Raw genomic sequence first — 23,946 nt, 5'->3', positions numbered from 1 at the left:
ACATGTTTCACTATTATCCTATGGTGGCAACTTGTGGCTGTTCAACGTTACATAGTTTGGCTTCATATGAAAAGTTTTTGAGAAGGTTGTGTTCACCACTCATAGATGAATCTGTTAAAGTTTCACACAGAAGTTTCTTTAATTGTATTCATAGTAAATGTAGAAAATAACAGTTAGAGCTAATAGTGAAAGTGAGAGTTTGACATCAAGCTAGTAAGTTATTGATACATGAAATGGAAAGTTGAGTTCAAGTAGCACTGTGTGTAACATAACAGTTTGTCTTGTGTGTCATCAGGTAGATTTTTTCATAAAATAAAGTCCAGGCAGCTCCCACTCTTTATCTGTTATATTCACACACAAAAAGGACAGTTTATTGGAGGATGTTCAGTTAGTTTAAAAGTCAATTATACTTCATAACAATGAAGGATAACCATTTGGAGTTTTCATTATGCAATGCACTGTTTATTGATCCTCTTTGTTCTTCACAACAATTAGGAGCAAAATATATTCAGCTCATTGGATTACTCGCATATTATCACATTATTGCTTTCCACAGTCACAACACAGCCAAACCCTGGAGCAACATCACTGCTGCCTTTTGTTTTTGGGTTTTTTTTGTTTTGTTTTTTTGTGTGCGCATGAATACTGACCTCCACACAATGCCCATGAGATATTAAGTTCAACAGAGCTTATAAATGCTTATCAACAACAAAGAACTCCTCGATAGCATGGGTGGACACGGCTAAAGAGACTCCTGAAACAAATTGGTTATGATGTAGATATCAAGGCTCACACACTCCCAATTTTTTACCGAACCCACCATCGGCAGGGTAGAGGTTTCTGCGTAGGCATTCTTTGCTCAGAGAGCGGGTTCATTTTTGTGTCTCTGTGTGTACATTTTAAGAAGACACTGTGGAAGGAAAAAACAGGCTGGATTGAATAGTTTGGGGTTGTTCTTTTTAGATTTGAGCATGTCTTGGTTTGCATGCGTTGTTTCAGCCTAGCTCAGAAAAAAACTGTCAACAGAGCAAAAAGAAAAAAAGGATCAAATGGAAAGAAAGTGAAGAGACTGTGGAGCATTAATAGTTGGAAAAGTACGGAAAGCAGAGGGAGGCTTAATGGGACTCAGTGTGGTGCATTCCATGTGCTTAATGGTTGACTGATCAATGAGCTGGTGTAATTAATACTAAGACTAACAGGGATGAAATATTGATTAGTGTCTTACATACAGTCTCTCTTACTCTGATTCAGTCTCTTGCTGCGTCTCTTTTTTTTTCTCTTCCTCTCACTAGTTTTCTATTTTAGACTGAATGCTATCCTTGTTCCATCGATTGTCACAAATTAGGCAAAATGATGCTCCGAAAATCTTCAAAGGAATAAGAAATGCTCTCTTGTCATTGTACAATATAACGTTGGGCACCACCAGATCAAACAAGGCAATTTTAACAGCACGTTGCTTTCTATGATGAATATTGCAGCAGGGTTATTATCTGACAAATCGCTTGCTGCTTTTTCAATATGCTCTTGCTTCCCTCCCCCCTTTTATCAGTACATGTTGAAATATTATTTTCTGCACATGCGCCTGCTGTATGGTGTATGAGCTGCACTTGCTTCCACATTTAGCATGAAGTTTGATGGCTTTGCAAGAGCACCCAGTGGCCCATGAACATATAGTCTTTGTGTTGAGGGCAGCTCTGAAATGTTGCAGTGACTCTTCCTGCACACAGAAGGTTATTGTATTATACAACTAGCGTGCAAGGCTTAGACAGTGAAATGTTTGGAGTGATTATTTTGATCCTGCAGCACCCCTAGTCTGAAACTACTCCTGCCCTTCTTGCTTACACCCTGACTCCATTACCTATTGATTTCCTCCCTTCAGAAATGCTCGGCAAGGTCAGAGAAACCTTTGAAGTCCTCAGCTGTCTCTTCTCTTTCTGAGCCTCTGTTCTCTCCTGCTCCATCTCCACTGTTTTTTTTCTTCCTTGTTAGTCTATCTTCCTCCAGTCCTTCTCCGGCATGCATCTCTCTTCACTCCGTCAATCATGCATGCCCATCACGGCCAAGCCTACCTGTGCTGAACAAGTTATTCTGTTCTCAGGGGAAGCGATGAAGGGGGGAGAAAAGGTGGGGAAGTGAGGAGAAGGGCATGGAGGTGCATATTGGGGAAGAGCAAATCATACTATCTGCAGCTGGAGCTACGCTGTCGGATTCTGCCTGACATGAATGCTGAAGTCAGGGGGGGGAGATAAAGACTGGGGAAGAAGAGACAACTGAAGTATTGTGTTTCAGCTTCGTGTTAAGTTATCAAATGATTTACTATTGAAGCCGAAGTGAGGTGCTACACTCCCTTGCCTAGATTTAAACTGTTTTGCTTGATTTGTTTAATTTGAAAATGTGTAATTTTTAATTTGCTTACAGGGACTTTTTAAAAAAATAAATAAGTATGTTTTCTAACGTCTGCATGGATATTCAGTAATACAGTATTTCCAATTAAATGTTTTGTGGAAGAAATTTTAAGCAGGTGTCAAAATAAGCCCACGTGTGCCTAGAATCGTATGGGAGATATAACAGGAAGAGAGAAGGCGTGCATGTGCCTTTGTTTGTGTGTCCTCCAGCTGTGTGTTTCGGTGTGGTGTGATCCAGCCATGTTTTTCTGTTAGTGATAGTCTTACCTCAAGGAATCAGCTTGACTGCTACCTCATTCGTTTTCATTTGTGCTGCTCTGCTGAACACTGGAACTAAGTTTGGAAGCCGTCCAACACCCTGCCTGCTTTTCGTAAATAACTTCTACAGAGGCTTAGAGAAGAGAAAGAAGATTTGGCATGGAACTAAAGCAGTTCAAACGAAGGAACAGAGTGATGACAGAGGGGATGAATATGGGATGAAATGGATGGTTATAGGTTGAAAAGTAAAGGCAGAGGTGCTGAAATTAATCAGCATTAAATGGATCAAGAGCAGAGCTTTATATTTAAACAGTAGGAGTCTAGGATGTGGAATAAAACAGGACACCTTTACAGGGAAACTTAATAAGTTTGTGCTTCTGCTATCTCTTCTGCACTGAACTCGCTTCCTGTAATTAATTTTTTGTCTCCACACTCTGAAAACTGCTCAGCTCAGGCTACAAAGGGCCATGCATTACCAAAAACAGCTAAGTACATTATCTCTATCCCTCCAACCAGCGCTGTCTCTACCACCCACGAATTTCCTTCCATGAGCGTGCCCTTCATGTGACTTTTGAGCTAATTTGAAACAGAAACACTGGGTCAGATCAATAGCAGTAGAAGCAAAAAAATTAACACCCACCAAGCATCAATGAGGGTAGATTTGCCGAAATAGTCAGGTAATAAAATATCTGGAATTATAGCTGGAAGGAAATTACTCATGTTTGTCCCTATACAGTATACACATGTGTACCATGTGTTTTTTTTTTTACCTGCGTCTAAACTTCAGGAGCGCTTGAAAGAAGCACCAGCCTCAGACAATCTAGTCCTAGTTTCACAGCACTGTTCACAATACAGGAGCTGTATTGCAGCTCTCCACCTTTGGCCGATAAAAATACGCTTGGCCGGTGGAATTATTATTTTTTTTTTTCATCTACCAGTCCCTTTGGCGAGTGAGTCATAACATTTATTTCAGACACTTAGTAGAAGTGGTAATGAGGATTGGGATGAGGGATGAAGGGAATGAGGAATCTCACATCAATAACAGAGCTGACTTTGCCAAGCCTGACAAGCAAATGGAAAGAAAAACAGTCAGTGTCTATGTCCATGAAGAGAAGAATATATTTGTATTTTCTAAGAAGACTTTATGTCTCCGAAAACACCAGAAGGTAAAAAGGTTTAAAAAATAAATAAAAATAGAAAAATACAGGCTGGCAAACATGTTAAATAAATAAAAATACTACATACAGCGTGATACTGCCTTTGTTTGTGGCTAAATTAATTTCAATTTCAGTAGCATGTTTTTGTATCTTGTCTTTTATGTGCTGCTACAGCTCAGAGGCATGTCTGTTTTTCTCCCTGGACTCTAATGAATGTGATATGCTATGCAAAATGAGCTTTGGGTGGTGAGGGCATCTGCTGTCCAGGTAAACAAAGGCTTCCCAGACCATAGACACAGAGAACGGGCTCTATCCCAGCTTCCTCCCGCGTTCAGTGGATTACATTTCATCCTGGAGATGGGCGCTTCAAACCCTCTTGGTTGTTATGCCTAGCCCTCCCCCATCGGCACACATAATCGCCGCAGCTTGAAAGAACTCATAAATCAGCCTACCACAATATATTGTAGAGGGAAAAATGTGCGCCCCTGGCATTTGAGACGGCACAATGCCAACCTATGAGCTGGCCAATTCCACCCTCTGTATTCAGCTGAGGTAAAAAAAAAAAAGACCATTTGGTGGTTCGCTTTGAGATGCTATGCTATGCCCACTCACTCTCTCCCTCCCTGTGTGTTCGAATGTGTGGGTTGCTCCATCCTATTGTTGCTCCATAGTATTTACAATGCTGTTCCCCCACTGGCATTAACTTCTAGTCTTATTTAACTAGTATCATTACAGTGTCTAAGCTGTAATTGGTAGCTTTTCCTTTCTTTGTCTCCGATGAAATACTATTACAACAAGAGCAGCTCTCACACAAAGCCAACTTTACAAGTTTAAACTGCTGTATTGTCATGCAAATTACTTGTAAGAAATATTCCATGACTAGTTTGACAAAGGCTAGAGTAGAGAGACAGAGGTCTGACAGATGACACTGTTTCTCATTCAGATGTGGGTTATTATCACAAACTAAATAGCAAAGGCTGTACACTGCAGTGTCTTTTGTACGTCTTTCTTTGTTAAAAGTCTAACTTCACAGTGATCGAGCCAAAACAAGGTCCTTTATTTTCTGATGTCTTTGCATGCATCTACCTGCTATCTTGTTTTTCTGCTTCTGCCAGGGAAGATCAATGTGTTTGAGTTAAAGCTCTGGGTTAGTGCTAAACGGAGGATGCCAAGCATTGATGTTCTGCAGGCTCGTCACTCAGTCTCAGGCCTGTCCTGTGAGATAAGACCCGTGGCCTGTTTAGGGTGATCAATGGCAGAATCCATACAAACACTCTCCCACACAATTTGCTCTCTTTGTCTTTGTCATTAACTCGTTTTCTTCTCCTATCAGTACTTTGTGCTTGGGATCTTACCTCCTTCTTGTCATACTTAAGAGAACATGAAGATAAGTCTTACATTACAAAATTGGCTGAGTAATTAATTTGTCTCCATAACACAGCAGCTGTGATTACTTGAACCTTGTACAATGTCTAGTGATTAAATGATTTGCTGTTTTAATTTTAGATATTCAGCTAAAAATTGTTCTGTCTGTTGCACCACCATCATAAAACTTCAACTTTTAGACGTTTCCTCATCTGACCATACTTAATCCCCTCATGCATCACAGCCAAGGCTAATTCTGTCAAAAAACATAATATACTGGGTTGAAATGTGCTCCATCTTCCCTCCATCACTCATTGGCTAATCCATTGTTTTACCATCTCTCTCCACTCTGCCCAACCCTCCTTCTCTCCTTAGCTAAAGTCAAGTCAAAGTGCGCTCCTACATTCTTCGCATGTTCTAACGGGGTCCACTGCATCATCGGACGCTTCCGATGTAACGGCTTCAGTGACTGTCCTGATGGGAGTGATGAGGAAAACTGCAGTAAGTCACCAGAATTCATGCAATACTATCATTACAGTTTATACTGCAGCTACTAACCATACAGCCAGTGGATGGCAGAGTGCTGAAAATACACTTTACTCAAGTAAAAAAACACATTTTCTTGATGAAACTGTTAATGTATTTCAGTGATATGCTACAAAAAGAACAAATTACTTAGCATTTTAATATTGTGTAGTTTGAATGAACCAGTGAGAGATAATCGAAACAGCACTCACTGATAAAAATGCTTTAATCTATTAAATTAAGGAGCAGCAAAGGTAGTCAGACAAATAAAGATAAACAATTCAAACAAAAGGCACCACACCCCTCTTCTCCTATCTTCTCTTCTTCCTTCCTTGTCTGTCTCACTTTTTCATTGTTTCCACTGTTTTTCCAGAGGCACAGCACGCACATCACCCTATACCTATTGCCTTTTTTTTAGATCTGTTTATGAACAGTGGGAGCGGATTTAGTTACAGCTTGTCTGTGGAAACTTTTTCAGACTTATGACCTCTGCCCTGTCTCAGTTTATCAGTTTATCAGTTTATCTAATGCCAGTACAGTATTTATTTTCTCGAGTTTGAAGAGGATATTCTTTATTTTCCTATTTTGCAGAATAAAATGAGGGAGAATTCAATTTCTCCATTGTTGCTGCCCCTTGCACTCACTAACAAATCCTGCTTTTAGTGCAGATAATAATAGTTCCAAAGTATAAATGTAGAAAAGTATGTTACCCTTTCAAAAAAGACTCATCTTTACTTGTTTTCATTGTTTGTAACCTCTGACCATCCACCCTCGGGTCTACCTACGCATTTTGTGCCTGACAATAGACAAGTTGCTGCCCATGTCCTTTTGAGCTGAACAAAGAGTGTAACAGCAGGATCTAGGTGTAGTCTACATATAACAGTATATATTATCAGAGATGTACCAGTGGGAAACATGCATCAAGCCAATCATGGTATTGTCAGAAGCAGTGTGCCTAGCCTGCAGGGCCCCATGCTCACAAATCTAATCTAGCTATTTAAATGGAGCTTTGCTCCATGCTCCCAGCACATCCTGCGTCACCACTGTGTAATTGTCTGGATCTTCTCACAAGATAATTCCACCTCATTTTGCAGAAACTACAGACAAAGTCAAAACCAGATCATATGCTGAAAAGAAGCAATGGTGTTGGGAAGGATTTAGTAATGTTTTTTTGTTTGTTTGTTTGTTTGTTTTGTTTATTTTTCTGTAGAGTTTCTGGTTGATTTTATCAAACTGACCAGATCAAAATTTCTACTAACTCACACTGTTTTTAATGATTTATTTCTTCTCTGAAAATCCTTCTGAAACCTAATATCTATGTTTTCATTTTAAATTTAATCACATCAGAGTGTTGTATTTGGGGTGGGATCAACAAGTACACAAATCATCTTCAAACAAATTGATCAAACAACCACTGGAGAATATTCATTTAATTTGCTTTCAAAAACTTTGTGTATGCACAAGAAGTTTATTTCTCAGAGGGAGAGTCACACACGTGTTCTCAAGTAACTTTGAACTGGAAACCTTTCACTGAAACCCTGTTTGAACTAACACTTGACCTCTGCTTTCACTCAACCACAGCAGGCAACCCACTGGTGTGCTCAGAGTCTCGCTTCAAGTGTCGAAATGGCCGATGTGTAGACCGCAGCTTCTTATGTAATGGCCAGGACAACTGTCAGGATAACAGTGATGAGGAGCGCTGCCTTACTACAGCAGGTAAGCCAATAATTCAAATGTAGGAGAAGGTCATGTAGCGATGAAAAAAAGTTATTTTCAAAAGGAATTTGGCCAGACGTAGAGCATCAGACACAGGAGCAGCCGGAGCACAGTGAAGTGTATCTGTATGAGACATTTTTAATCCTCTCATTGGCTTCATTGGAGATAAGATACTTTGTGATACTGGTACTCTTGTGTAAAGTTATGTGTAACATTTTGAGATGCCTGAACTTACTTGTATACTTTAACTTACTTGTATATAGTGTACTGTTACTTTTGATTATTTAAGTCAATTTTGCTGATACTGTACTTATACTTCCACAAATCTGTGAGCACATTAACTTGCTGCAGCAGGAAATTGTGAAAGAACAGAGCTAAATCCCTCACAATGCTACAACCAGAATATGTAAAGTAGGATTTCTTTATGAGAATGTGAAAAATGAATGGATTACAGCATTAAGAGGGTGTGCTTAATAGAGGCAAAACTGGCAGCAGAATTTATTTGAACTGATATAAATTAATGTACAGTATTAGTAGTATGAGAATGCTAAGATTCATGCAAAACAGTAATGGCTCATTGTATACATACAGTATATATGCAAAGTAACAAATAAGAGAAATATGAGAACATGATAATGACAGTTCACATACACTGGCATTATTATGACACCATGATTCTATTATGTGATGTACAAACATTAGACACTAAAGGCAAAATCCACAAAGAATGGATTGAAAGTAGATACTTTGTGTAGAGAATGTAAATAAGAAGCTGTTTACCCTACCTTCTTCACAAACCACACTATGAAGTTTCATTATCTCTACACAAATGTAAAATGTAGGAAAAAGAGCACATATGAATGAAAGGACTGACTGTGAAAACATTTTTTGTTTTATTTTAAATGTCTACATAAATTAGCATCATATTGACAATCACTTGATTGGTTAATGCCAAGAATGATTATGTACATGTTACTCTTTTATGGGGAGCTGTGAAGTCAAGATTGTGATTGGGAAAAACGCTGTATTGGGCAAACTGGCAGCTTCAATCTGCAGAATGCTTGCACCAAAGTTATCCCTATCATGGAACATGGCCACAGAGCACATTCACAAAAACAACAACTAAAATTTGAACTATTTCAAGAAGAGAACGAGCAGTGATTGGGTAGCACGGTGGTTCCGTGGTTAGCACTGTTGCCCCACAGCAAGAAGGTGGGCGGGCCTTTTTGTGTGAAGTTTTCATGTTCTTCCTGTGCTTGCATGGGTTTCTTCCAGATGCTCCAGTTTCCTCCCATTGTCAAAAAACACAGTTCTCCTGTCTGTGCCCTTGTCCAAGGCACTAACATATAACTGGAGTTGGTCTCCAGTCGATGCACAGTGGCTGTGACAGATAAAGTACCTTTTAACTACTGTCCCTTCAACAAAACAGACTTTGTTGAATTTAATCAGGTGGTAATTGTTGAAAATATTGGCAGTGAAGATTTCAGACAGACAAACAGATTTCAGAACAGGTGGAAGTTTGTAGACACAGTATTTAGCTTTTCTATTAAACTGGATATAATGATGACAGTGGAGCTGGAAGATTCTGTCACTCAATATGTCACATCATCTGATATTCCTGGTGCCATTACTTGGGAAATGTATTTTGCAGTCAATGCTTCATAAAGATAAAGCAGAGCAGCTGACAGATTAAATGTTATGCCAAAGTAGACATGCTGCTGTGATTTTACTCTTCCAACTTTGAGGAGCATTCTTGATTATGCCTCTTTAACACACATTAATACACCATGGCATTGTTCACGTAATGTTGTGAAACATGAGGCTTTTGATAATGTGAAACTTTGGATTGTAACATAAATAGTATCATCCCTGACAGTGAGTCTGATGCTTTCTGGTATAGAATGTCTGATTCACTGGCAGGCACCACTTACAACTGGCATACTATTCTTATTCCACTGGCAACCCTACCTCTCACAGAATGCTGCTGCCACTATGACTCAAGAGTCGACTTCTGTCAACACTTCAGCTGTACTTTCACTGGCAAGCAAGCTGACATGATTTCTGCCAGCAGCCCATCCCCGACGTGCGTATAACCTTAGGCAACCAAATGTGGACCATAGTCAATATGCCTTTTTCCCCCCCTTTTTTTAGATAGTTGCTTCAATTGGCAACTACTTTTTTATATGCTGTATCTGTATCCTTCTGTCGAGGTGCTGCTGTCACAGTGATTTATTCTGTTGGAAAAACAGTCTGTCAGAAATAACAAAACTGAGCATAGGTGTGGAATACCAAAAGAAAAAAGGTTGACGATATCAACCCATCAGCATCTGTAGCCCGCAAGACAGTAATTTTATTACCAATACTGAGATAGGCAAAGTCAGCAGAAACTTGATCGAAACTCAAGAGGCAAAACATGTCTGATAAACAGAAGAGGAGCTCTACCGCAGTCGTACAGTAGACTTTACAGTAAGTGCATATTAAATCCTGGTAAAACTTTTAACACCATTTATTCTCTAAAATAAAAACCCTGTTCACCCTGTTTGATTGACAAACTACAGATCAGATCATGGTCACATTAGTCAGTCATATTTTAAATGTTGCCAAATTAGTGAAGCTGATTCACTGATATTCTTATTATTTTTGTGTGTGTGTGTGAGAGAGAGAGAGAGAGAGAGAGAGAGAGAGAGAGAGAGAGAGAGAGAGAGAGAGAGAGAGAGAGAGAGAGAGAGAGAGAGAGAGAGAGAGAGAATCTATCCATCATCACAGACTTCACATCTCAATGCAGAGCCACAGCATGCTGAATAGAACTGTATAGTGATGCCGAAATATTGATTGATATCTGTGTCCAGTGCACTCAATTTCCTTGTAGACAAGTAAGCAGCTCCAATTCTGGTTGGCACAATGTATCTGTGTGTATTTATAGCATTTTAGGCAATAGATCTCAGATCACAGCCTTCACAAATATTTCTGGATACTGTATGATTAGCTGAAACCATCGCTCAATTGACTTTTAACAAAAAGTAATTTTCTGAGCCATTATCAGATGAACTTAAAAAAGGTTTGCTTCAATTAACAATCGAGATAAACATAGCATCCAATAATTAATTTGAATTTATTTTCCTTTGAAGTGGCACATTTTTGAAAATGCATTTTAAAGCAAACACATAAAAAATTCAGTCAATTACAACTCAAACACATTACATTATACAATGTTCATGCACCTCATCCTGGGCTCTGTGGAGATCTAAATAGAGCTTTACGATACATGATCTTGATGGCCTTGAGTACAATTATTTTAGCCCATTTCAAACTAATAGAAATTGTTCTGCCTAGCAGTGATTTTATTAAAAAGCATGCTAGGGTTGACTGAGAGACTTCTCAGACTGCCTCCACCTCTAACATTTTTTCAGTCGATCAATCAATCAAGTTTATTTGTCACATGTAATCATATTTAGGTAATCTCATTTAGGATCGTAGTGGTCTGAGGGTAGACGCTTTTCCTTAGCCTCTCAGTGCTGGCCTGGTGTGTTCGGTACTTTCTTTCCGACTGCAGCAGGGAGAAAGGGCAGTTATCTGGGAGGTTGGGATCCTTAAAGATTGTTCTAGCCTTATTCTTGTAGCATCTGGTATAAATATCATTTAGGCCGGGTTAGGCACCACATATTGTATGTTCAGCTGTCCTGTTTGGTGCTGGTTCCATACCAGGCAGTGATGTTCCCTGTCAGGACATTCTCGACGGTGCGGAAGTAGAAATTCACTATTTGAGGAGTAACCCTGAATTTCTTATCTGAAGCGAAACAGTCTCTACCTTGCCTTTCTCACTACTGAGTCTGTATGCAGTGCCAAGGTCAGACCCTCAGTGATGGGGACACTGAGGTATTTAAGGTTAACTACCCTCTCCACTGAGGGGCCATTGATATTAAGGGGGCCATAGTTCCTTCTCAGCTTCTCCCTAAAGTCTCCTGTCAGCTTATTAGTCTTGCTGATATTCAGTATTAGGTTATTGTCCTGATATCAGCAGGTCAGGTCCTCTACTTCCTTCAGGTAGGCCTCTTTCAATGTTACCTGTGATCAGACCCACCACTGTGTCATCAGTAAACTTGATGATGGTGTTGGAGTCTAAAGTGGCTATGCATGTACAGGGGACTCAAACCATAGCCCTGAGGTGCTCCAATTTAAGAATTAGATATAAGAGATGTGTCCACCTACCCTCACCACCCAGGGGTCTGCCCATCAGGAAGATCCACATGCACAGACATCACTTGACAAAACTAAGATCATGTGATATTATGTTTAATTTTAGGCATTAGGTGTTGTTAGCTAACTTGTGATAATTGCAGAGACAATTCTTCCCAAAAGTTGAGCTTAATTATTAAGAACCAGTTCTTTGAAATCAGAGGGAGAAATATTTACTATTTAATGCCATCTCTCCCCCTTTTCATGAGTAGATCAAAAACAGAGTTATTATTGCATATGTATCATTGAGGCATGACTATTATTTATAAGCTATATTAGTCACAGCTTGTCCAACTGATCTGTTTGTGACTGTCAGGCATCATTTCATCATCTATTAGCAGCAGCCTGAAAAGCACAGACACACAGAAAGATGAGCCACGGCCTCTCAGGTGCGCTCTGATGTCACAGTATTAGCCATAAGTTCAAGAGTTTAATGAAAAATAACACAAACAGTTTTTGAGTTTTTTAGATGATTTAAAGATAGGTTTGAGCATCACTTTTGAGTTGTCTTTCCCAAATCCACAAACTGAAAGGACAGAATCTCAGGTGAGGTTTGAAAACCTGAACTAGTTACAGAACAGAACATTACTGCAGGTTTTTATACACTGATAGAAAGCAGACGTTATTTTTAAATATTAATTTTGGACTCAGATTTAAGTGGTCTCTCAATAAAATAAACTGTAAAAAATAAGATAGAAGTTTGGTTGCAGGCAAGTCAACAACTGCATATTCAGTAAAAATATTGCAAAGTCAAGCACTTTATGTGTCTGTGCATGTGCACATCTGCCTGAAAGAGAAAAAGGTGATAGATAGCAAGCACACATAGTTATTTTGGCCATCCAACAAAAAATGTCCCCACTGAAGTTAAAAACCAAACATACAACCTTGGTTTTAAGTCTACAGAAATCCAACTATCTTTAAGATACTTGGCTAATTAGATTCAGTCAATGAATGTTTGTTAATGTACTTGTTCATAACAATGGCTATTAGCATAATGCGCTCAGTATAACTGTAAAATATAGCGGCTGGGGATGAGAGGGGAGTTGACCGCTGGAAGATGTCATATTTAGGCTTATGTTCTGCTTGTTCAACAGTTTGATAAATTGCTCGCATTATCTCCCTTACTGCCAGATTTTGTTGTACTTACAGCAGTGAACAGTCGTAGTCAACTTGAGTAAAGTATAACCTAAATTCTGTTTCAGTCTGTCCACTGTGGCCTCTCTGCTCTGCTGTGTGTTTGTGTTTGTATGGAACTCAGCCCTCGTGCATACAGACACTGCCAGAGAGTACAGTAGAAAGATATTCTCTCCCTACTAGCTCCAGTCAGCTGCTCAGAGTGGAGAAAGTGCATGTGGTTTGTGGTTAGCATGATTATTATGTACAATGTGAAATTTCAGCTGTGGCTTTCATCATTTAGTAATGATGCTGTGCGACACAGCGATGTAAACCTGGCCCTACACTGTGATTGCAAATTACTGTATTTATCAGCCGTCTGGCCAGTGACCCCAATTTATTTTTCCACCGTGACTCTGATTAGCAGTCACTGACCAATTAACTTGCCCTGCGTACATTTTTAGTGGCCCGAGCCATCGGGCCATCGGTTATGTCAGACCCTGTGAGGTATTTATGCCAAGTGCTTGAGCTCTGTGTCAAGCTTGGAGGGAACTATGGTGTTAAACGCTGAAGTCTAGTTAATGAACAGTAATCTCACATAGCTTGTCCAGGTGATATAAGGTGGTGTGGAGCATGTGTTCTATGGTGTCTTTCGTTGATCATTTGGGACGGAGTGTGCTGGGTATGTCAAAACACTTCATCAGCACAGAGGTGAGTGCCACTCAGCGGTTGTCATTCAGGTATGCTGGTCTTGTTTTCTCGGGCAGAGGAATGATGGTGGACTTCATGAAGCACGTAGGTATGACAGACTGAGCCAAGAACAGATTGAATATCATTGTAAACACTGGCACTAGTTGGTCAGCACATAGTTGAGGACCTGCCCACTGACACTGACTGGTCCTGCTGCATTCTTGGTGTTCACATGCTTGAAAGCCCTCCTGACAACATGCTCGGAAAGGGTGATAGGTGTGAAAAGTGCACCCACCCATCCATTAACCTCTGCTTCAGCTGTTTTTGCTTGCTGGTTGCCGATGGCCTCAAAGTGAGCATACAAGTTGTTTAGCTCACTCACGAGAGACACATCAGCACTTGACAAGAAGAGGGCGTGGGCTTGTAATCTGTCATAGTTCATAAAGCTTACAACATGCTTCTGGAGTTGCCCTCCTGGAATTATAGTTTCACTTTCTTCCCACAGTCCTGTTTTGCCTCCTGTACACCTCTTTTTACACTGTAGGCTGCTGCTTTATAATTGTCCATATAATCGTTCCTGACTGCAGCCCTAAGTTGTAGGCCGCAGTGCGTTTGTTTATGGTATCCGTGTTGGTCTGGTAATCCATGGTTTCTGGTTGTGGAATGGTTTAACGCTAGTTTTGGGTACAGTTGCTTGTGTTGTTTCACAAATTGAATCCACCTCAGACTCAGTAAATCCATTGAAGTCATCAGTGATGTCGATGGTGTTGTCCTGGAAATATGCTCCAGACTGCATCATGGAGTGTAGACCGTAGGGCGGCCTCTGATTAGCCTGACCATCTACTGACCTCTCACGCCATTGGGGACATGCGTCATAGTTTGTTTACATACTTAGACCTCAGCAAGATGGCAAAATGGTTGCTCTTCCAGAACAAGGGTAGCAATTCCACTCTGTAGCCATTTTTAAATGGCATGTAGCAGTGACCCTGAGTGTTTATTCCCCTTGTGGCACAGTCAATATGTTGATGAAGGTGAATCCGGCAACATTGAGCGCAGCATCAGGATGACCGGTCTGTGGGCAGTTGAAATCTATGCAAAGATCCAACAGGGCAGCCTCTGTATACACCTGTGGTGGGATGTAGAATGCTGTGATAATGACCGAAGTAAATTCCCTTGGTAGAAAGTGTGTTCTGCATTTTGATTGACAATAACTCCAGGTCAGGTGAGCATGAACAAGATAGCATTTGTATTATTTCCACTGTCTCAGCAGTGACTAGTGATAGACTGTCCAAGTTTTGTTTCTTTTTCTCTATTTTTCAGCAATCTGGCAGCAGTTTACACTATATATACACAGTCTACAGTATGTATACACGTTTACTAATTCAGCTTCCACAGAAAAGTGTCAGTACACCCACATCTAACCTGATTCTGCTCCGAGGAGGAGTTATATTCCCAAAGACTCACTGTCAGCACAGATTGTACAGTAGTATTTGTATGTACGTGGCACAGATGAACTAAATTTACCAATGCTTATAATGCAGCTGCATATACTACAAATATTGAGAAGTTATGAGCTCTGTGTTGCCGTGGCCTTTAAAACAGATCACGGAAGAGCAGCTCAGCTCTTTGTTTTTTAAAATTGATTTGTTTTTTTGTCATCGCTCTCTGTGCTTTCGAAGAAGTGAAGGCATCGCTGCAGTTTGACTCTCTGCATTTCTCTCCTATATGCACTCACGCTCACACTCTCCTTACATTCTGCTCTGACTTTGCTTCTTTCTATAATAAGCACAGACCTGCAGGTGACAGATAAGGTGTACAATATCCGCTCTAAGCCACCTGAGCACAGCATCCCCTTCCTCCCTTTCTCCCCTGTACCTCTACCTATCTTCCTCTGTTCAACTCATTTTCCTCCTTACCCATAATTACTTACTTCAGTGGTCTCCACATTCTGGTCCTTTATTAGAATATACAATGTTTGTGGACCAGCATTTGGTTATCCTGCCCTAGAGGTATCAGACAGTTGGATCCACAGCACCCTCCTCCTGACTTTTTTATGCCTCCAGTGTTTGTATTTCCCATCAGAGTGATTTGAAACTATTTGGCACAGCTAGACAAAATAGAGGTACACAGAGCTTCTTTTACTGTTTATCATTTTATTTGATGGGTAATTGATTGTTGAAGTAGCAGAGGGAGTGGCATTGTAAGCCTGTATAGTGAGATAAAGAAACGGGAAGGGCACCACATGAACATAATATAGTGAACCAGAAAGGGAGTCGCAAGGAGCAATGAATAGCAATGGGCAGGAAGATGGAGGTAAGCAAAGGGAGACAGGTGATTTGGCTGAGAAAGGCAGGGATTTTGATAGAACTGAGCGAGTGGTGGCGATAAGCCCCAGAGGATGAGAGCAGCATCCATCTCAAGTCGAGCCCTTAGGCCGAGCAGTATAACTCTGGAAACAGAAATGACACGAAAGCTAGTTTTGCAAACCTGAGCTTCTCTTTGCTCTTGCCATCTGATTATAGCAGGAGATAGAGAGTGCAATGATGGAGCACATGTTTGCCCCTCCGACAAATTGTTGTTGAAACAAAGCCATAGGGCACACAGGACTTGGCTAGATGCTGGGAGAGCCCTTGCAGGAAGCATTTGCATTAGTGCATGAGCATAGTCAGACCATGGTCATTTTTGGGGACATTACATAGACACACCTTTTTGTCCCGAATTGGTCAAGCCGTCCCCAATTAACTGGTCATTAGTGTGAACTTTGTCCCCAAAAGTAGCCTCTGACAGACAGATACATTCTCTCTCTCTCACTCAAGCACACACACATACTCACGCGTGTTTGTCTTTATATCCTTGTGAGGACACTCATTGACATAATGCATCCCCTAGCCTCGTACCCTAACCTTCACCACCAAAGTGCCTAATCCCAACCCTTACCTAATTCAAACCATAAAGCTGCAGTCTGTAGTTTTGAGAAAAAAAGTGGACTTAGCCAGAAAATTTGAATGAGTACAGCCTCTAAGTCCCTCCTTCTTACTCTCTGCTGCGCTGCAGCTCTGCCTTCTTAGCCCCTCCCCACAGAGGAAATTGCTGTGCACGCTGCATGCACGTGAAGGCTTGTCCCCACAATAAGAGAGGAAGCCTGTTTGACCTGCACGGGGGAGGAGCGCTGCCGAGTGAGAGCACGCGCTGTGCGGGGGGCTGCCAGCAGCGTGTTCATTGACACTCCTCCAGGCTCTGATTGGTTGTTTTACTCGGGAGCGATGGATTCTCGCAAATCATTTTACGACCGCTGGGTGGACCCAGAGACAGTGAATTATGTCACAGCTTATCTGTATCTTATTCTACTGTCAGATCATAATGAAAATTTTAGCAAATATAACACAAAAATAGTTACAGACTGCAGCTTTAACCATCAAACCAAGTCTTAACCCTTTGAAGTTGTGAGGACGGGCCAAAATGTCACTGGTTTTCAACTGAAATTGGTTCTCTCAATGATAGACAGACATCACACACACACACACACAGTCACAGAGTTCTGCTTATTTAATTGCAGAAAAAAAACCTCTATAACTTACAAAAGAAACTTTTAGAAGGTCGTCACACTGGTAAAAAAGTAGTTGAGAATTCCCATAGAGTCATTTAAGAAAAGTGATTGATTTAAAATGCACACATCAGTGTCTCTCATTACGCATTAATTAGCACAAGTAGACAAAGAGTATCAAATGGCGTGGTGACTGTGGGACAGTGAGACAGAGATTAATTCTCACATCTCCTCTGTCTCAAAGAGACATCATCATCTTGGCCTCATTCTATAGTGAAGTTGTTCTGAATTAGGATACGTGTAAGTGATATAAAGGTAGGAACAGAGAGTCGGAGGATGGTTTTAGGGCTTTAGAAGCTCACAACTGCCTTTGTGTGTTTTTGAGTATATGCTTTGCATGGTCAAAAGCAACAAAGGCATTTCTTTTGGTTGTGTGTGTGTATATAGATGTGTAAATGTGTGTTTTGTTCATTCATTGGACACACAAATGTGTCAAAATCTCTACATGTGCTTGTACATAAAAACAGTAAAAACAGAGTGAAGTTGTGGCCGTAAAACCGAATGATCCTGCATTACGTTTCATGATGTACTGCAGCTTTCCACACCTCACGAGGAAGATTTATGCTTTCACCACTGCATACTCTCTAGACTCCATTTATTTTCATATCAGTGCAATAATAGGACAAATAAAAGGTGAATAAATCTTTAAAACTGTAAAAAGTGCACAGCTTGTGGTTCATAAACACTTTAAAATCATCACAACATCAATTAGGCCTCCACTTCGAACAAAAGCGGCTACATTAATTCAATCAACCAAAACAGTTCAGAAAAGTTGGCATTCATGACACATCCTGGAATACATTTACTTAGTTTGCTGGATAAATCAATTTACATGTCATTTATATTACAATGCACTGTAAATACAATTATTTATAGTCTCTCTGTTCAAGGGTATCTTGTTTCACTCTTATAATAAAGAAATCATACAACGTAGGCCTTTGTTTACACACTGCCTCAATATGTCCTGTATAGTATGCATATTTTGTTTATGTCTAGACTCCTATAAATACAGATGCTCCCTCTACAAACCTACGACCAAAATACACTGGGGATGGACACTAGGGTTGGTCCGATGGACGATGCCATCGTCCATCGGCGGTGGCTGTCAGGCATCGCCGATGGACACCACATCGGCGATGTGCCCATCCCCCCCCGCGTGCGCAGCAGTGTCCCTTATATTGATAGCATCTCCATGACGCCCGCAAATTACACATATTCTCCCGGAATCTGGAGTGAACGAGCAAGAGCGCGCACTAGAGTGACAGTGCGTGTGTGTTTGTGTGACTGTGTGAAGTTTTCCTATTTTTCAAACATGTTATTGTTTCCTACTGTTTATATCATTGGGTGTACATAGCGCGCTTTAGCAGCAGCAGTACACTTTGTATTTCTTCTTCGGTGGTTATGCTTATTGTGACTCGGTTTTTGACTGGTGAAGTTGAGCTGGTGAGTTGATATACAATGTGATTGTAACTTGTGTTAAATATGATAAATATGTCCGTGCCATATACGTACTGAAAGAAAAGCATGTGTGGAGTTGCTAATGAAGAGAAATAAACATGTGAAAAAGACAGAGATTGAGTGTCGGAGCTGAGTGTGACACTGTTTCGCCGGTCAAACACACCCCGTGCGGTGGGATTTGTTAGTTTAACACAGTTAGGTTAATAAAAACCGTACAGTGACTATAAATGCAGCGCGTGCGAGAGCAAAGCTCTGTGTTGCCGCTTATTAGATCGGCGATGATCCGGCGCCCCCCGTAGAAGGCTGAAAATTAACATTAGTCTTCTACATTAGTATACTGTCAAAACATTGGCAGCTGACGTCACCTATGACCCTGATTGGTTTGATGAAAATTGGGCCACCCGCAAAAAATCAAGATCCGCAAATTAAGTGGCGGCAGGACTTTTTGGAGAACATGACAGTGTAAAATTAAGCTTGCCAATTTCTTTTGTACATTCTGATAAGCCTCTCAGCGAGAATAAGTCGTTTTCACAGTGCTTGTCAAGGGAATGTGACATATTGTAACAATATCTGTCTGAAACACTAACATAGCCATGAGTTTCATTTCGGCCCATCGCCACCACCATGCCCACATATTTAAAAACCCTCTATATCCCTGTCACACAAGTAGTTTTAACCTTCTGGTTTGTGTATGGAGCGCCGTCTCAGAGAAGTCAAATCCCTCATTTTAAACTCCAGGGATGCTCCCTCCCACAGAGAGTAATCTGCAGCTTTCTATTTGTTATATCCTCCTAAGGCTGTATAAGAACTACTCGATAGATCCACTAGCACTGCATCTTCTCTTTTGCATAAGCACTATATATTCAACAACCTGCCTTCACATCCCTGCCATTTACAGGGCTAATAAACAGCAGTAATTCAGTTGGGGGCTGTATATACAGTGACTGTCTGCTGACATCCAGCAGTAACTCCTGTCTCTCCATTAGCAGTGCCAGTAAACTAGACATTAATATGTAGTGTCAGTCTGATATATAGAAAGAACAAAGAATGTCACAGTGATTAAAAGTCCCTCAGCCTGTATTCACTATTGGTATCCTTTTAGCTTGTTAATAGCCTCTCGCGCAGCCACTGCCTCCCCCATTGATTGCTGCCAGCCTTTGAGCCTGAATAATATACGTAGGTGCTATAGATTAAAATGACAAGTTAATCCATGTGCAATTTTTGTGGCAGAGATGTGTGTGACGCTGAGATGTTGGTCCGTTCATGCCTTTCGTCAGTAGCACTCAAAGTGCTGGCAGAGAGAGAAAGGTGTGGGAGGGAGTGTGAAATGGCGTAAGGGAATATAATGGCAGTAGACTGAGTTGTGGGAGTGGAATGTAATAGTGCCAGTTTATCAGAGCCAACGCACACTTGACAGGCGCAAATAGAGGAGGTTGCACATGTCACCGCCCATGGATTTGAACTCTGGAAAAGTTTCAGGTTTATGCTTTTGTTATTCTGAAGCATGTTCACAAACCAGAGTTAAGGGGATCTAGGCTGCCGGTCTGCAAGAGAGGAAGGCCAAGCAGTTGGCAAGGTACTGCTGCTGGCGATGTTCAGCTGAGGGGGCGCAGCTTTCTGTTTCCTCAATTTAAATTGTAGATAAACTTGTCCAGTATAGTAGGAGTACATTTTGAATTGGAAGGTCTGGCAGGAACATTTAGTACCTGTACTGTTTGTGCAAATGAATACAGTAGATTATGTTCATGCATGCATCTGTTGTGTGAATCGTACCTCAGTGTGTTTTTTTTGTTTTCTGTGTTTAATCTGAGAATACATAGCTGCACTTCTTCCATTTTTTCTCTCTTGTCATCCTCTCTCTCCCTCTCCCACTCACTAAGGCTAAGTGTCACTTCTTTCAGAGTTGTTTAAGGGCCTCGTTGCCATTGGCTATGGCCACACAGGGGGGTCACTCCAGGGACCACACTCTGCATGAATCACCCCCGTCCTTGAATCGGGACCAGTCAGCCATCGCTGCTCAAGCTGCTGTAAATTAACAACCTTTCCCTCCTAAACCTATCCTCATTCAGTCACCATGGTGATGGTGCTGACAACCTGCACCCACAGACTGGTGGAGGAATTTCACTCCGAACAAAAGCTCCACTGTTCCTTTTGGTTAGTGTTGTACTTTGAGTACTTTGTTTTTTTGTGTGTGTGTGTGTTCATGTATGCGGGTGCATAGATGGTGAATCTGTTGTTTCCATTTTTCTAGACTTCTGTTTTGATAGGTTGTTGGCTGGATGAGCCCAAAGAAACCTCAGGTCTGTCATTAAGAAGTATAATAGCACAAAAAACCCTGGTTGAGCTGGCCCATGATTGTGAGCCAAGAAAATTTCACAAATGGGACGAAAAACAACCTTATTAGCTCACTTATTTGTGCTTCTACGAGCCTCACATTTGCATTAGAGTGCGTTAAGCCTGGCCTCAGCTACAGCATATCCTTGCTCCATCGACACTTGGTTTGAAAGACATGCTCCTCTCTGGCCCCTCAGTACACACTTATTGGTTGGCTGACAGCAGAAAGGAGGTGAGATCACCATGTAAAGTGTGCTTGAATGACTCTCTCTAACTCTTCTCTTTCCATTTCTGAACCTAACTCATTTTAGTAATTTGCAGTACCTCCACTCTTTTCACAGTACACTAGCTTTTTTTAGAATATTGCGCCTGCATAGTCTGCATTGTGCAAACTCCAATGAGGCTCACAGGGCCATTATCTTTCTTGAACAATGTCACATTAAAGAAGACCAAGAGGTTTTGAGACTGCTCCAGTACTAAATATCGACTGCTCATTAGTCACCCTGCCAGAGTCTTCAATAGCTGTAAAGTAGGGGAAGATACTTTGACTTCTTTTTTGCAAAAGTTGAGACATTTTTAATGAAGTCTTTAATGAGGAGCTATTATGCTTTTCAGTCATATCTAAAATGTTACATTGTCAGATGTTGATATTAAACATGGCCAAAATGTTAAATAATGAGGTAAATGTATGTAAAAGTAATCCCTGTTAGCCGAAAGCTCAGACTTCAGCCTGCTCTGAATGCTCAGTTTACATCATTTTTTTTTCTACTTTAAAACCAAGCTTCAACTTGGATTTGGTTTTAATCAGCTTTAGCACCAAAGCGTGTGTTTCAGCTGCTCTCGTTGGAGTTCACTGCACCACTCAGCTCATATTATGGTGATTCTGTGGCTATTTGTGCTTGTACTATTCCTCCCTAGATTATTTCAAACTTATCTGCTAAACTAAGGGCGTACTCACACTAGGCAATCGTACCGTGCCCAAGCACGTTTACCCCCTAAAATCCGGATTATTTGGCTAGTGTGAGTGCAAGTGTACCGTGCTTGAGTATGGTACACTTCCCTGGTACGGTACGCTTGGAAGAGGTGTGCTTAGGCACGGTACAATTGGTCACGCATGCGCACTAGGTATTAATATTTTTCCAGAAAATAAGACATTTTAAATGCCTGGAAAAGAAGCCAATTTTCCAGGGAATCCCGGGAAATCTACGATTTTTAAAAGGCAACACTAGCTGAGCCCTGTTCATTTCACAAGCAACACTAAATGCAACGTGGAGACATTATGCATATATGGGTTCCCAATCCAAACATTTTTTGTGTATTATTGTATCATTATTAAGGCAAAAGAACTCAATTTATGTCCATCGACATTATAATGAGCTATAGGCTTAATATTAGTTTGCATCCAGCGTGCTGCGTGGACTTCATTACATCTGCTGCACTGCTGCTACCACAATTATGAAATGGCAAGTTTATTGTCTGTGACTGTGACCCTCATAAAAGTAATATTTTACAAATCTGCATTATGTAAACTAACGAAATTCGTTAAAGTAAGTCATTTGGTGACTTCTAAGTCATTAAACTAAGTCTTACTTTTACTGGCGTAAAGAGTTGAATCAGGACGTCTGCTTTTACTAGAGTCTTTTTTACACAAGTATCCAGTACTGAATAATACACAGGCATGACTCAGAAGAACAAGCTTGCACTTTTTAATCATAATGCGTTGTGTTAATTGATCGGCTGTGTTGTGTTTTACCGGCGCACAGCATGCGAACACACACCTGTGCATGTTTTATGAGAGTAAACTGTCTATATGTTTTTGCGCAATGTGTGGAAGGTAACCGTGCTTGAGTACAGTTGGGTTTGAGTAATGTGAGTGCGGGCCAGCGGGGGACAGGGGAGGGGGGACAGCCGTGCTTCCGCATGGTACGGAACAACTGGCCCTAGTGTGTGTGCGCCCTAAGAGCTTCCAGATCTTGTTGTGTCGACTGGTTTACCAGAAGAATAGCGCCATTAACAAAGCTTGCTAAAACAGTCCTCTTGTACACTTCTTGTACATGTTTCAGTTCTTCCATTCATCAGCAGTAACATAACACAACTCAGATAAGGCAGAAAGCGATCAGCCAAAAGTAAAATAAGTTAGATATCTAAAAGTACAAACAGGAATGTAGAGAGAAAGTAAAGTTTAAAGCATAGAGATTACAGAAGCTCCATAAGTACAGATGTGTTTTTGAAGTTTATATTATGAATAAAGAACTAAAAGAAAAAGAAAAATCTGATTACTATAGTTTGTTTGCACTGCATCCAGACTCTTCCTCTAGAAGCTGCCTGAAGCTGGCCAAAATGGTCTGTTTCAGAAAAAGGCTGAACTAAGGGGCTGCCTAAAGCGCAAGTGTAAGATAAATTAGCCTTTTTTAACTGTGATTCATGCAAAGTCCAAAAATAAAAATAGAAAGCTGGAAATCAGCATAATGAATCCCCTTTCATAAGTTTTGCATGCAATAAAAAGAATTATGAAGGAAAATTGAATCACTTCTTGATTTTAAGTTTCTAGTAGGAATGTTTCCATAAGTTTATACAAGACATACAAGATTTTGTTTTATCTCTTTTGGCCCAAGACAAGACAAAAATGCTGTTTTTGCTTTATTTTATTTTATTATTGTATTCAATTAAATATGGAGAAAGTTATGGAACCAGAATGAAGAGGTGCAGTGACTATGATTTCATCCTCTTGGATGGCTTTGATGAATGTTGAAGACATTTCGATATTGCTTTTAAAAGATGGTTTTGTGCCCAGAGCCCAATTTAATTTTAACCACATTATATTTTCTTCAGACATGTCTAATGCACACATTCATAAGTAGCAGTGCAACTCTAGTTTGCTGGAGTGAATTGTAGTGTTATATCAGAATTGAGGTCACAGCTGTGCAAGGTTGAAAGACTGGTGAATAAAGCAAATAATAATGGCTAAAATGTTAACACAAAATGACAGTAATCAACACTGCCATTAGGTGTTATGTTGCATTTCATCAAAAAGAAGTGGATCCTTAAATAGCACTCTGTTCAGCCGAAAAATACAAAATCCCAC

General features: G+C 40.6%; 1 protein-coding gene across 1 annotated transcript in view; it reads left to right on the top strand.

Moving 5' to 3' along the window:
• Positions 1–23,946, top strand: part of ldlrad3 (low density lipoprotein receptor class A domain containing 3) — an 84,450-nt gene that overhangs the window by 34,745 nt on the left and 25,759 nt on the right. The window contains exons 3-4 of the mRNA XM_062421376.1: positions 5,561–5,686; positions 7,292–7,426. Of these exons, the coding sequence (XP_062277360.1) occupies positions 5,561–5,686; positions 7,292–7,426 (261 nt within the window). The remainder of the gene's footprint in view (positions 1–5,560; positions 5,687–7,291; positions 7,427–23,946) is intronic.

The sequence above is a fragment of the Scomber scombrus genome, chromosome 6 (assembly GCF_963691925.1).
Source record: "Scomber scombrus chromosome 6, fScoSco1.1, whole genome shotgun sequence".
NCBI classification, from domain to species: Eukaryota; Metazoa; Chordata; class Actinopteri; order Scombriformes; family Scombridae; genus Scomber; species Scomber scombrus.
This window is presented reverse-complemented; position numbering and strand designations above follow the sequence as displayed.